The 13,192-nt window shown below is 48.2% G+C and overlaps 1 protein-coding gene across 1 annotated transcript in view; it reads right to left on the bottom strand.

Annotated features, from left to right (window-relative positions):
- Window positions 1-13,192, bottom strand: part of EHMT1 (euchromatic histone lysine methyltransferase 1) — a 149,307-nt gene that overhangs the window by 43,555 nt on the left and 92,560 nt on the right. Inside the window, exon 10 of the mRNA XM_021706811.1 lies at window positions 12,553-12,698. Within this exon, the coding sequence (XP_021562486.1) occupies window positions 12,553-12,698 (146 nt within the window). The remainder of the gene's footprint in view (window positions 1-12,552; window positions 12,699-13,192) is intronic.

Genomic DNA, 13,192 nt, shown 5'->3' with positions numbered 1-13,192 from the left:
AGGGAAGGGAAGGGAAGGGAAGGGAAGAGAAGAGAGAAAAAAATCCCAACAGAATGGCAATTCAAAAAATAACTATAAATGCCCCAAAATCAAATGACAACATGTTCACACTTCCTGGTGAGCAAATAAATGTAACATAAAAAGCCTCTGATATTCCTCCCACTCCACCTAATGCAACGTAAAGCTGGTGGTCTGCAGAGACAGACATGCTCACACTGTGCGTTCTGGCCAACTTTCACGGCAAACAACTTGGAAACACGACTCAAAAAGCTTACAAATGCGTATTCTTTTTAGACGCTCCCTGAATATATAACGGAGGATTCCCCTGACAACAACACAAGCATGTGCAGAAGAATGGCTGCAGGGTGTAACTGGCAATGGTGATGTTCTGCTGTCGGGACAGCAGAGGACGACACGGTGCCTAGACGTCCAGAAGATGTTCTTAAAAAGACAGTCTGGGTCAGGCATGGTGGCTCATGCCTGTAATTCCAGTACACTGGGCAGCTGAGACGGGAGAACTGCTTAAGGCCAGGAGTTCGAGGCTGCAGTGAACATGAACACACTACTGCACTCTAGCCTGGGTGACAGAGCAAGACCGCATCTCAAAAAAATAAACAAAAATTTGAAAAGGAAAAGACAATCTGGGCACCACCCCCGATCTATGGAACAATAATGAAAGGGGTGGAACCAGGACCTATATATGCTGACTTTCCTCCACCTCACCACACTACCAAGCACTTTTGCAGTGAACCCTCAATCAAGACCCACGGATGTGGAGCACCCATAACCACTGACTGTGAAAAATGTTTACACCATATTAAAGGCAAAAACAGGTTTTGTTTTCTTTTGTTTTGGGGGGTTGGGGTCTCACTCTGTCACCCAGGCTGGAGTGTAGTGGCACACTCATGGCCACCACCGCCTCGACCTGCTGGGCTCAGGCGATCCTTCTGCCTCAGCCTGCCAAGTAGCTGGAACTACAGGTGCATGCCACCACACCAGACTAATGTTTTGATTTATTGTAGAGACAAGTTCTCGTCAAGTTGCCCAGGCTGGTCTCAAACCCCCGGTCTCAGGCAATCCTCTCTCCTCGGCCTCCCAAAGTGCTGGAATTATAGGATTAAGTCACCACACCAAGCCAAAAAACAAGTTTTTTAAATGACATTCAGTGGTATATATACATAGAAAAGTCTGGAAGGACATACAAAACTACTAAGAATGACTCCTTCAGTTCTGGAATCAGAGGTGATGTACACTTTCACCATGCATGTATATAGTGCCTACACTGAGCAGGCATTATTTACACCATAACAAAAAATGATAAAGGCAAGACTTTGTCTCAGTGCTGTGTAAGATGGAAACAGAGGGGAGTCGGGGGTCAGGAAGCTCAAGGAGAACACAAAGAAGTGGATGTTCTGGAAAGAGCACTTCAAATGAGTGAGTGCGGAATCCAGCCAGGGTTGGAAGAAAGAGATAAAACAGAAGTAAGTAATGAAGTAGGAAAAACACAGAGGTATCAAGGGGGGTCTCACTGAGACGCCCAGAGTGATAGAGTCTCTGGACAGGACAGGGCAGGGCAGGGCCTGCCGGAAGGACTGTGAAGGAAGAACCAAACAGGAAAGGAGCCCACAGCAGAGAAGGGAACATGTGAGCAAGACAGACAGCAGTCAACACAGGTACTAGAGCTTGGCAAAGCAGAGAAGATGCCAACCTGCTGCCAGCAGAAGGATCCTAGGAAGGTTAAAGAATTAGGGCCAGCTCTGGAGGGAGGGGGCAGGGCTGGCATAGACGGTCCAAGCAACCAGGTACCCCGTGGCCAGGGGAGGGGTTGCACTCTGCAGGTGGCCACTCAAAGAGCCCACCTTCCACAGAAGTCCACCACTCCAAGGGTTTCCTCTCAGCTTTCTAGTCTCACTGTTTCATTAAACATTCTATTAGGAAAAGTTTCAAAAATAGAAGCAAAAGTAAAAAGGAAGACCCATGTGCCCACACCTAATTTCAAAAATTACCATCACTTTCCATTCTCATCCGGGCCACCTCCTATAGCCTTTGGGGTTACAAAGGATAAGCTGGAATATTTATGGGTGAAATCATATCATTTTACTCATAAACAATGGTGTGCATTGCTAGTAAGTCACACTACCTATCACCGTGAAACGCAATCATGGCAGCCAACACAAGCCGCACTTCCTCAGTGCCATGCAACACACATGCCCAAAGGCTGTGCCCACAGTGGGTTTTCCAGGACACAGACCAGCAGCTGCGCTTGGCTGCCTCTCCTTTTCCCTGCGCCGTGCCGTTCATGTTGAAGAAGCTGGGTGATTTATGCCGTAGAGTCACCCCTTTCTGACCTGATTCAAAGCCTTCCAGGACGCCATCCTCTGCCACCCCGATGCCTCCACACTGGTAGCGGGGTCTCCGCCAGACGGCCTCAGCTGTGGGCCCCGCTCCGGGGCCCTGGTGCCTCCACGCCAGGGTCCCAGTGACTCCTCCCAGTTATTCTGCATTGCAGCCCAGCTATGTCCCCCAGCAGGTCCACAGCTGAGCACTTCCTGCCTAGAAACGTCCACTCTGCCCAAGCAGAGATGGCACAGTGGTAGCCAGCAGCACAGAGTCTCCCTGCTCAGAGCACATCGGCTGGCCAAGTGGTCACATGTGGTGAGCTCAGACAAGAGACAGAGTTGAAAGTCAGCCGCTAAAACCCAAGGCGCTCTGAGGAGCACAGAGGTGGTGCCAGAGGGAAGCCCTTGAAGGACACGGCTCTAAGATCCTTGGAGACACAGGAGACCAGGGTGGTTCTGAGGTCAAAACAAGAAGCCCAAATATCCACGACATGAGACAAAACATTTCAGAATACAAAGCCTCAAAATACTCATCCCCTGAGCAAGCTCTCTTAAGAAGGGGCTAAGGGTTATGCACCACTAAGACATGAGTAAACCAAAGACATGTGATGGCAAGAGGCAGAGAAAGAGACACCAACGTGTCTGAAAATACCTACAAAAATGTGCGATTCTATCCATTTGAAAACGAGTTTATAACAAATACAAAGATAACAGAAAAATTTTAAATGAGGCAATTAACTGAGAAAAACAAACAAAAATATTATTCAAGAAAGGAACTGGGCAACTCCCTCGGATTCCCTCCCACTGTTGGGAGATTTTCTGTTCTCTTAATAAACACTGCTTTCAGAAAAAGAAAGGAACCGTGATCATCGCAGACCACCAGGGTCAGCCATGAATACCCCACAGCAGGCAGACAAGCCACTGGGAGCTATAGTCTGGGTCAGTGCTCCCTCTAGGCTCCTCCCTAAGCTCCCCAGGGTGCTCACGGGAGGCAGGGTAGGCAGAGACCAGGGGAAGTCTCCCTGGCATGAGGTCCAAGTAGGGAAGCAAAGCCTAAGGCCCAGGTGAAAACCCACTATGACTGGGAAAAGAGGTGACAACACTCAAAACCCTCTGCTCCCACGGAAGGGCAGTGCACAGTTCGGGGCCAGGATCCCACATGGAGACCAGAGACCTCAATCTCTAGAGGCCGGGGCTCACCATCCTCAAGACAAGAAGGAATTTCCGTGTGACGGGCAGGAGGGGCAGACCCAGCACAGGGCTCCAGAATGACATACTGCCCCATCAACAGGCTGGTCAGCATGGAGTAGCACACAACAATAATCCACCACTGGGGGGTGGGCAAGGACATGAAGGGCCTGTCCTCCCCTTGTGGAGGCAGAAGCACAAAGGGAAGGCCAAAAGCCCAAGGTGAAGCAGGAACACTGAGGAACTACCTGTGACCACAGCACTCAGTGTGAGCACAAGAGCAGTGGTTCTCAACTGGGGGCAATTCTGCACCCCCCTCAACCTCCCTGGGACACTTGGCAACATCTGGAGACATTATGGTCATCACATCTAAGGGATGTAACAGGCATCCAATGGGTTTTGGCCAGAGATGCTGATAAATATCCATCCAGCAATGAAAAGGACAGCCTCCTCTTCCCCCAAAGACTTATTTGGTCCAAAATACCAATGGTACTGAGGTTGAGAAGTCTTGTACAAAAGAAATTTGAACCCACTCTCAAGAGAAAAAAACCAACAGAAGCAAACTCAGAGATGACAGAAACGTTGTATTACAGGTTGGGAGTTTTAAGAAAATCCATGTAAATGCTAAAAATAAACTGTAACAGAGATAAATGCCTTAGGTTCCTAAGTACACTAGACAAGGAAGAAGAACAAATTAGAGAATTTGAAAAATGACCAATATAAATTATATAAAACTCAAAAACAAAGCAGAGCATTGAAGAGGTGTCGGTGTCAAACAATTTAACAGGTGTGTAAATGGAGTCCCACAAAAGGGGAAAAGAATAGGGCCGAAAAAATTAAGAGCTACTGGCCAAGAACTTCCTATGAATAAATAGATATCAAATCAAATATTGAATGGGTTCAGAAAAACCTAAACAGGATAAACAACCAAGAAATCAAAACAAAAGCAAACAACACAAAACCACCATACTTAGCACATAATTTCCAAACTGCTGTAAATCACAGATAAACAGAAAATGTGTGGCATCCAGAGACAAAGCCATATCATATGCAAAAGAACAAAGAAATACGAGAAAGACACCGACTCCCCCCCAAAAAAACCCTAGAATTTATTTAAAATTGTGTATTTATTCTTACATGTTTAAACGTCAATTACATTCAAAGTACTCTCCCCATGTGATGCAATACATGTATCAAAACGCTTTTCCACTGCTCAAAACACTTTAAACTTGTCGATTTGGATGTTGTTTAATGCTTCTGCCGTTTTTTGTTTCACACTGGCAAAATGTTTTCCTTTGAGGATTTTTTATCCAGGGAAACAAAAAAAGAGTTGCTCCAGGTGAAATCGGGTGAATAGGGAGGATGATGCATAGGGGTCATGCAGTCGTTGGTCAAAAACTGCTGAACACTCACACACTAACACAACTCAGGACATTTCTTCTGCAAATCAGGGCTCAGCCTTCTCAGGGCTTCCAGACAAAAACTCTGATTGACTATTTGATCCAGAGTAACAAATTCCAAGTGTACTACAAGAGGACTGCCCTCAAAAAGATAATTCCAGTTTTTGTACAGCCAATGTCTCATTAAAACTATGTAGACAACACTGGAGTAACAGCTTTAAGTGCTGACAGGGCAAAAAGAAGCTGCCGACCCAGAATTCTACAGCTGTGAAAAAAATCTGAAAAATTAAGGTAAAACAAGGACTTTTCAAACAAATGAAAACTGAGATAATTCACCATCAGCAGACTTATGCACTAAAAAAAGAAAAAAAAGTTAATAGAAGGTCTTTATACAGAGAAATTTGGGTCCAAAGAAATAAGGATCTCAGGATATGCTTAAGATGAGGGTTAGGACTGTTCTTATAATAGTGCTATGCTAAAGATAATGTGTCGTCTGCCCAAGGCTCCTGGCTCACAACTCCCACAGTCCTTGCTACAGTCTTTAGTCACAATGCTGGGTGTGTCAGGCCTCAAGGGCAGCCTCAAAAACTGAATCTCTCAGGCTGGGTGGGCATTATGGCTCATACCTGTAATCCTAACACTTTGGGAGGCTGAGGTGGGAGGATTGCTTGAGCCCAGGAGTTCTACCACCCTAGACAACATAGTGAGACCTGGCTTTACAAAAAAACGTTTAAAAGTATCCAGGTATAGTAGTTCCAGCTACTTAGGAGGCTGAGGCAGGAAGTTTGCCTGAGCCCAGGAAGGCCAAAGCTACAGCGAGCCGTGATAGTGCTGCTCCAGCCTGAGCGGCAGAGTGAGACCTCAACTCAAAAAAAACCAAAACATTCAGAGCTTCTGCCCTCCTTTTACCCGTCCCGACAGAATTCTAATCTTGCCCCACCTTCTAATTGTGGGTCTTAAGACCCTTCCCAAAGAGGGTCCCACCCTGTACAGGGAAGCAAGGAACGCTGATGTCATGAAACTTCCATAAAAACACAAGAGGAGCCAGGCTCGGTGGCTCAGCCTGTAACCCTGCGCCTTTGGGAGGCTGAGGTGAGTGGATTGCCTGAGCCAGTGGGTTCGAGACCCCGCCTGGGCAACTTGGCGAGACCTCATCTCTACAATGAATCAAAAATTAGCCGGGTGTGGTAGTGCGCGCCTGTAGTTCCAGCTCATTGGAAGGCTGAGGCGGAAGGATCACCGGAGCCCAGCAGGGCAAGGCTGCGGTGGCCAGGAGTGGCCACTGCACTCCAGTCTGGGCGACAGAGTGAGACTCCAACTCAAAAACAAAAAGAACCACAAGAGGACGGGGTTCAGGGAGCTCCCAGATCTGAACACAGGGAGGTTCTTGGAGGGTGACGCCCAGAGAGGGGAGGGAAGCTCCGCCCCCTCTCCATAACTCACTCTGCTGGTCTCTTTATCTGTATCCTTTGCAATATTCTTTTTTTTTTTGAGTTGGAGTCTCACTTTGTCGCCCAGACTGGAGTGCAGTGGCCGCTCCCGGCCACCGCAGCCTCGACCCGCTGGGCTTCGGCAATCCTTCCGCTTCAGTCTTGCAAGTAGCTGGAACTACAGGCGCGCACAACCACGCCCAGCTAATTTTTGATTTATTGTAGAGATGAGGTCTCGCCAAGTTCCCAGGCGGGTCTCGAACCCGTGGGCTCAGGCAATTCACTCACCGCGGCCTCCCAAAGCGCGGGATTACAGGCTGAGCCACTGAGACCGGCTTTGCAATATGCTTTATATTAAATCAGTAAGTGAGTTTCCCTTAGTTCTGTGAGCAGCTCCTGCAAATGAACCCAAAGTGACCAACTTGAAGGCAGTTGGTCAGAAGTTTTGGAGGCCTGGACTTGGGACTCATGCCTGAGGGTAGCAGGGCAGTCTTGTGGGACTGAGTTCTTACCCGGTGGGATCCTGACACTATCTCCAGATAGACAGTGTTAGAATTTAACTGGGGGACACCCAGCTGATGCCTGCTGCCTGGTGTGTGGGGGAAGTCTTCTGTGTCAAATGCTGTGGTTTGAGAGCAGTGGGGAAAGCCCTGTTTGGGAAAGCTGTACCCAAAGAACTTACATTCAAGCAATCCAAAAGTAACTATTCACAACAAAAGTAACAGTAATATACCGTGGTTCTCAGCATACATGAAATCAAAATGTAGAGCAAAGTTGCAGGGAGTCTCTGCAAGCTACCTGCAGTAAGATGCTCACACCATACGTCAGGTGGTACAGCAAGAGTGGGAGGGAAACTGTGATCGACAAAAGATGTGTACTGCACACGCCAGAGTAATTCCTAAAAGCATTACCAAGAAGTGTAACTAAGCCTGGCACAGTGACTCATGCCTGTAGTCCCAGTGCCTTGGGAAGCCGAGATGGGATTGCCTGAGGCCAGGAGTTTGAGAACAGCCTGGGCAACTAGGTGAGACCACATCTGTATGAGAAAAAAGAGGGGGTGTAAATAAAGTCAATATTGGAATAAACTAGAATAAAAAAATTCAATCCAAAAGAAGTCAAAAATGGAAAGTAGGTGGCATAACTATTAATACGTAAGCTGTGACCCAGTTGTATCAACAATTACACCGCACAGAGATGACCTAGGCACACACACAAGAGACTGTTCTCCAGTCACACGTCACTTACCAACAGAGTATGTTTTGGGAGATGCACCACCAGGTGATCGTGCACATGTTCAAACACCAGAGTGCATTAGCACAAACCTTCACGGCACAGTGTACTGCATACCAGGGCTGCATGGTTCAGCCTGTTGTGCCTAGATAACACCTGTGCAGCACATGACTGTACTTTGACACTGTAGGCAAGGGTAACACCGCGGTATTTGTGTGTCTGAACACAGAAAAGTTACAGTTAAAACGCAGTATGGGTTGAGCACAGCAAATACAAAAGTCTGAAATTACTTCCTGAGCACCAACAAAACGCTCAAAGGAAATGCTCACTGGAGTATATGAGATTTTGAATGTGTGAACCTGGGATCTGGCATACAACCAGTAAGTCAAATACAATAGTCCCAAATGAAAACTGAAACACTGCTGGTCCTAATAAGCATTTTGAATATATACTCAATCTGTATTATACTCTTATGGGACCACCGTAAGGTGTGCAGCTCCATCACTGACTGAAACATAATTATGCAGTGCATGACTGCATTAAATAAGGTGGAGTCCACTGAGTGTGGTGGGTCACATCCACAGTTAGAGGTGGAGGTGGGAAGATGGCTTGAGCCCACAAGTTCAAGGCTGCAGTGAGCTATGATTGTGCCACTGCACTCCAGCCTGGGTGACACAGTGAGACCCAGTCTCCAAAAAAACAAAACTTTTAAAAAGTTTTTAAAAGAGAGAATTGAACTATATACTGTCGACAAGAAACTCACTTTAAAGACGGGCATAGATTAAAAGTACAAAGGTGAAAATAGACATACCATGCCAATGCTAATCAACAGAAAGCTGAGTACTTCGTTAACATCAGACAGTGCAGACTTCAGGACAGTAGTTTCAACAGGCAGAAAAAGGGCGACGCGTAAAGGCAGCGGGAGTCAGCTGGCCGAGAAACCAACGTGACACCCGTGACAAGAGAGCTTCAAGAGACATGACGCAGAAGCGGACGAATCTAAAGGACGACAGACGAGCTCCCCGCCGCGGTCGAGCAATCCCGCACCCCTTCCTCGATGACAGAACACGTGGACAGAAAGGATCAGAAGACCTGAGCAACTGCGTTTCAACCATGGTGGTGGCTACAGGGTTGCGTGCATTTGTTAGAACTCGCAGAGCTGGACACACAACACCAAACTATGCCTCCAGAAACCCAGCTGAAAAGCAAACAAACACACCCACAGGACTTAATTTGAAAGGGGCTGCTTCTAGTCAAGACAGACACAGGATGAACATCAAAAAGGGACTTGCATCTTTTTGGGAATGACTGCAATGGCGGCTTCATACTCCATGGAATCCCACACGAAGCAGAAGAGACAACTAGACAGCAGAACAAAAGCCCGCACACAAAATCAAGTCACTGCAAGTGGGCAGAGCCAACCTCCTCTAACATGACATGAAGGACGCTGGTGTCTGGGCAAGGAGAGAAGCCATACCCAGGAGGGACTTCCTGGAAGGCAGAAGAGGGCAGCTGGGAGAGCGGGCTGCCCTCCCACCCCGAGTGAGAGCTGCAGAGACCAGCCCAGGATCTACAAGGAGTCTCAACGCTGACCCACTGGGCTCCTGCAGCACAGGAGCCTACAGTGGAAAAGCTGTGGGAATGGCACAAAGGTTCCCAGAAGGGAAGGAAAGGACAGGTCCAGCCCAGAAAGCAGGTTGAGTCCAGAGAGAGCAGGACTAGATCAGAGAAAGGGCAGGTCTAGTCCAGAGAGAGAGCAGGCCTAGACCAGAGAGAGCAGTTCTAGACCAGAGAAAGGGCAAGTCTAGTCTAGAGAGACAGCAGGCCTAGACCAGAGAGAGGAAGCAGAACTAGTTCAGAGAAAGATGGTGAGTAGGTGAGTGGATGACCTTCTGGTGGTTACCAGAGCTCAATTTACATAGATTTGCTAAACCCAACTTTTGTCTTATGTAGTTTTCTGAATCTATGTTTAATTCTACCAAAAAAAGTTTAAAACACACTGAATGCAGAAAGATCGTGAGTTCTTGAGAATTTTAAAGGACGAAAGGGAGGTGGCAAGGGGAGAATCAAAACCAAGCCCACTGGATGCCATGGATTGTAGAGTACTCATCCATGCCTCAGAAGAAAGAAATGAGTAGCTATCTTTTCTGCATTGCCAGTACGAAAGGTGTTTCAGAAGTACCAGACAGTCATGGTTGATGAGGAAAGTTCTTATGCACCAAAGAATTCTCATCTGTAATTGCAGGAGGAATGACAAAATTGCAAAAATTACCATCTGCAACTTCTATGATATAATGGATTCAGCAGTGGTCACCAAGGATGTCAAGGTAAAATGTGCAGGTGCCACACTTTGGGAGACTGAGGTGAGTGGATTGCCTGAGTCCACAGGTTTGAGACCCACCTGGACAACTTGGTGAGACCTCATCTCTACATTAAATCAAAAAATTAGCCGGGCGTGGTAGTGTGCGCCTGTAGTTCCAGCTTGGAAGGCTGAGGCGGAAGGACCGCCGGAGCCCAGCAGGCCGAGGCTGCGGTGGCCGGGAGCGGCCACTGCACTCCAGTCTAGGTGACAGAGTGAGACTCCAACTCAAAAAAAGAAAGGGTAGCAGTGAGAATGTTCTGAACTGAAAGACACCAAAGACTTAAGAGACACTGTAACACACTTGTCTAGATTCAATCAGATTTTTTTTTTAATGTAAAAGGCATTTTGTCAACCAATCTTTCACTACAGACCAGGTACTACATAATAACAGAAAATTATAGTTATTTTGTGCCATGTGAAAATGCATGGCTGTTAGGTGAGAAAATATTCTACTTTTTTCTTAATAGAAATATGTACTGAGTTTTGTTTTTGTTTTTAAGTCAGAGTCTCACTTTGTTGCCCAGGCTAGGAAGCAGTGGCACGCTCATGGCCACCCCAGCATCAACCGGCTGGGCTCAGGCGATCCTTCCGCCTCAGCCTTCCAAGTAGCCGGAACTACAGGCGTACATTACCACACCCAGCTAATTTTTTGATATATTGTAGAGACGAGGTCTCACCAAGTTGCCCAGGCTGGTCTCGAATCCCTGGGCTCAAGCCACTGTGCCTGGCCATATTTAGCATATTTAATGGCTAAAATGGGGTATGCTCAAAACCAAGTGAGAGAAAACACTGGTACCAATTAAGGCTAAGTCCTGTGTGTAGACAGCTAACTGCACTCTCTGCTTTTCCATTATGAAAACGTTCCTTTAAAAGGTTTTTGAAAAAACAACAACAGGACTCTGTGGCGAGCAACATGAGTATTTCCGAGGTGGAGGATGTCATCATGAAGGAAGTCTGTGGGGCGCACACGCCATAGGGGGAGACACAGCGGCACAGGCCACCTGTCAGGTTGGGACAGCAGAGGCAGAGCCGATGCTGGATTCTGAGTCTGGGTCAGTGCATGTGGTGCTGCAAATGTGGAGATACAAACATTGAATTCATAGGGGAAGTAAATGACTACGGTAAGACACGATTTTGTGCCACTCTCCCTGGCACCGCTGTTAGACGAGATGAAGAAGAGAACCAGCGGTTCTCTGGCAGGGCCCGGTGGCTCATGCCCATAATCTGAGCACTTTGGGAGCCCAAGGCAGGAAGATCGCTTGAGCTCAGGAGTTCAAGACCAGCCTGGGCAACATAGTGAGACCTCGTCTCTAAAAAAAAGTCAAAAAAGTTAACCAGACGTAGTGGCATGTGCCTATAGTCCCAGCTACTTGGAAGGCTGAAGTGCAAAGACTGCCTGAGCCCAGGAGATAGAGGCTGCCATGATCGTGCCACTGCACTCCAGCATGGGCAACAGAGTTAAGAGTCCCACTCAATAAACAAATATTAAAAAAAATAAAATAAAAGTAATATTCCAGCCCGGCCAGATCTGCTGAATCAGAAACCTGGTTGTGCTAGCAGATGCCATGGGCTACAGGAACCAGCCTGTACAGGGCACCAAGCTCCAGCTACACCGGTACTTTGTGATGAGAGCACCAGCTCCTCCCACAGGGCTGCCTGTGCTCCGTGATGCACTGGCTTGGGCTGACCTTTGAGACAAGACTCCCAGTCCTGCCTCCTCCACTGGGGGCCAGTGACTCCAGACACACACCCCCAGCCTCTCTGTCCTCACCTGCACAACCTGCTCATGATCTGTGTGGCACAGGCTGCTGTGAAGCCTTGGAGGAGTTACATGTGGAAAGGCTTGGAACAGTGCCTGGCACGTAGGAAATGTACATCTGTGGTTGCTGCTGTTACTATTTCACTCACTTCTAAAACACATGAGGAAGATGCAACAATCAACTTGAAGGCAGCTCTGCTGGTCAACAAGACCAACCACCTCCCCAGAGCGACAGCCTGACACATCCATCAGGAAGCAGGGGGCACTCACGCCCACATCCTAACCTCAGCCCACAGCACAGGCAAGGCCAGGGCATAGGGACACCAGGCAACCTGACCGCCCATGGAACCTCCTGCTCGGCCCTCCTCACGGCCAGCCATGGCCACATGGCTCTAAAGCTAAGAGAAATTCTCAGAAAACATGAATTCCCTCTGTTCTGCCTGCTCTTACTCTGCGCCAGGAGCAGCCACCTGCTCCCAGAACCAAGGCCCAACTCCACTGTGCCTGCCCTGCCAGAAACCGCAATTCTGGGCAGCGGGTCCACCCTGGCACAGTTCTCCCATGTCAATCTAGTCTCCAGTCACAGTCAAAGAGAATAAAACAGGTCATTTTCACTCAAGCACAGTTTATATGCGACCTTGCCTTCTCATAAGCACCAGACGTGGGCGTCATCCTCTGCAGTCACTCAGTGACTTGGTATCTACCTGGCTGGCTCTGCGCAAAGCCCACTTAGGGTCCCTGGTCAGACAACGTAACTGGGGAAAGGGGCAGATGCCACAAAGTCTGTGGCTTCAAGATATCTGACCGATCTCTTGTTGCTTTAAAGGAAAATAAGCCAGCTTACTTCATGGTCCGCACTCTCAGTCGCCATGCATTGACTGTTGGCCAGGGTGGTGATCTCTCGGCTCTTCGGCGTCTCCATGCGGCAGCTGCAGAGAGGCACCTCCTGGAGGCCATCTGTCTCCAGCGCTTCCGGACCGTTGGCCAGCCCTAGCATCACACAGACACATGTCAGTTCATGCAGTCCCGACCTCAGAAGACCTTCCAGAAAGCGATCAGCCGAAAGACCTGATAGCGATCCCATGTGCAAGAAAGTCAAGGCAATGGGTCTACTGCACAGGCACAGACAGCGATGCATGGGGCGAGGCGTCTACATGCCACCGCCACTAGGCGGTGTTGACTGTGCCTCTCCAAGCAATGCACACCCACCAGAGCTACCAGAATTCCTTGTTTCTCTGTGTTCTCTGGACCCGGATTCAAGTCAAAAGTGAGAGGCTGCACCTTCAGTACCACCTTCTAAATTCTCTGGGTTTCACACACAAAAGCATTTCTACGCACAGAGACCTTGTTTTCCCCAGATGGTTTCAGAATTGCAGACATCCCCCAAAAAAGAATTCACTTTGGAAGGCTTTAATAATGGCTTATAGGCCAGGCTCAGTGGCTCAGCCTGTAATCCCAGCGCTTTGGGAGGCTGAGGTGAGTGG

Source organism: Carlito syrichta, unplaced genomic scaffold, assembly GCF_000164805.1.
Source record: "Carlito syrichta isolate Samal-C Ts95f unplaced genomic scaffold, Tarsius_syrichta-2.0.1 Scaffold316033, whole genome shotgun sequence".
Lineage (NCBI taxonomy): Eukaryota > Metazoa > Chordata > Mammalia > Primates > Tarsiidae > Carlito > Carlito syrichta.
This window is presented reverse-complemented; position numbering and strand designations above follow the sequence as displayed.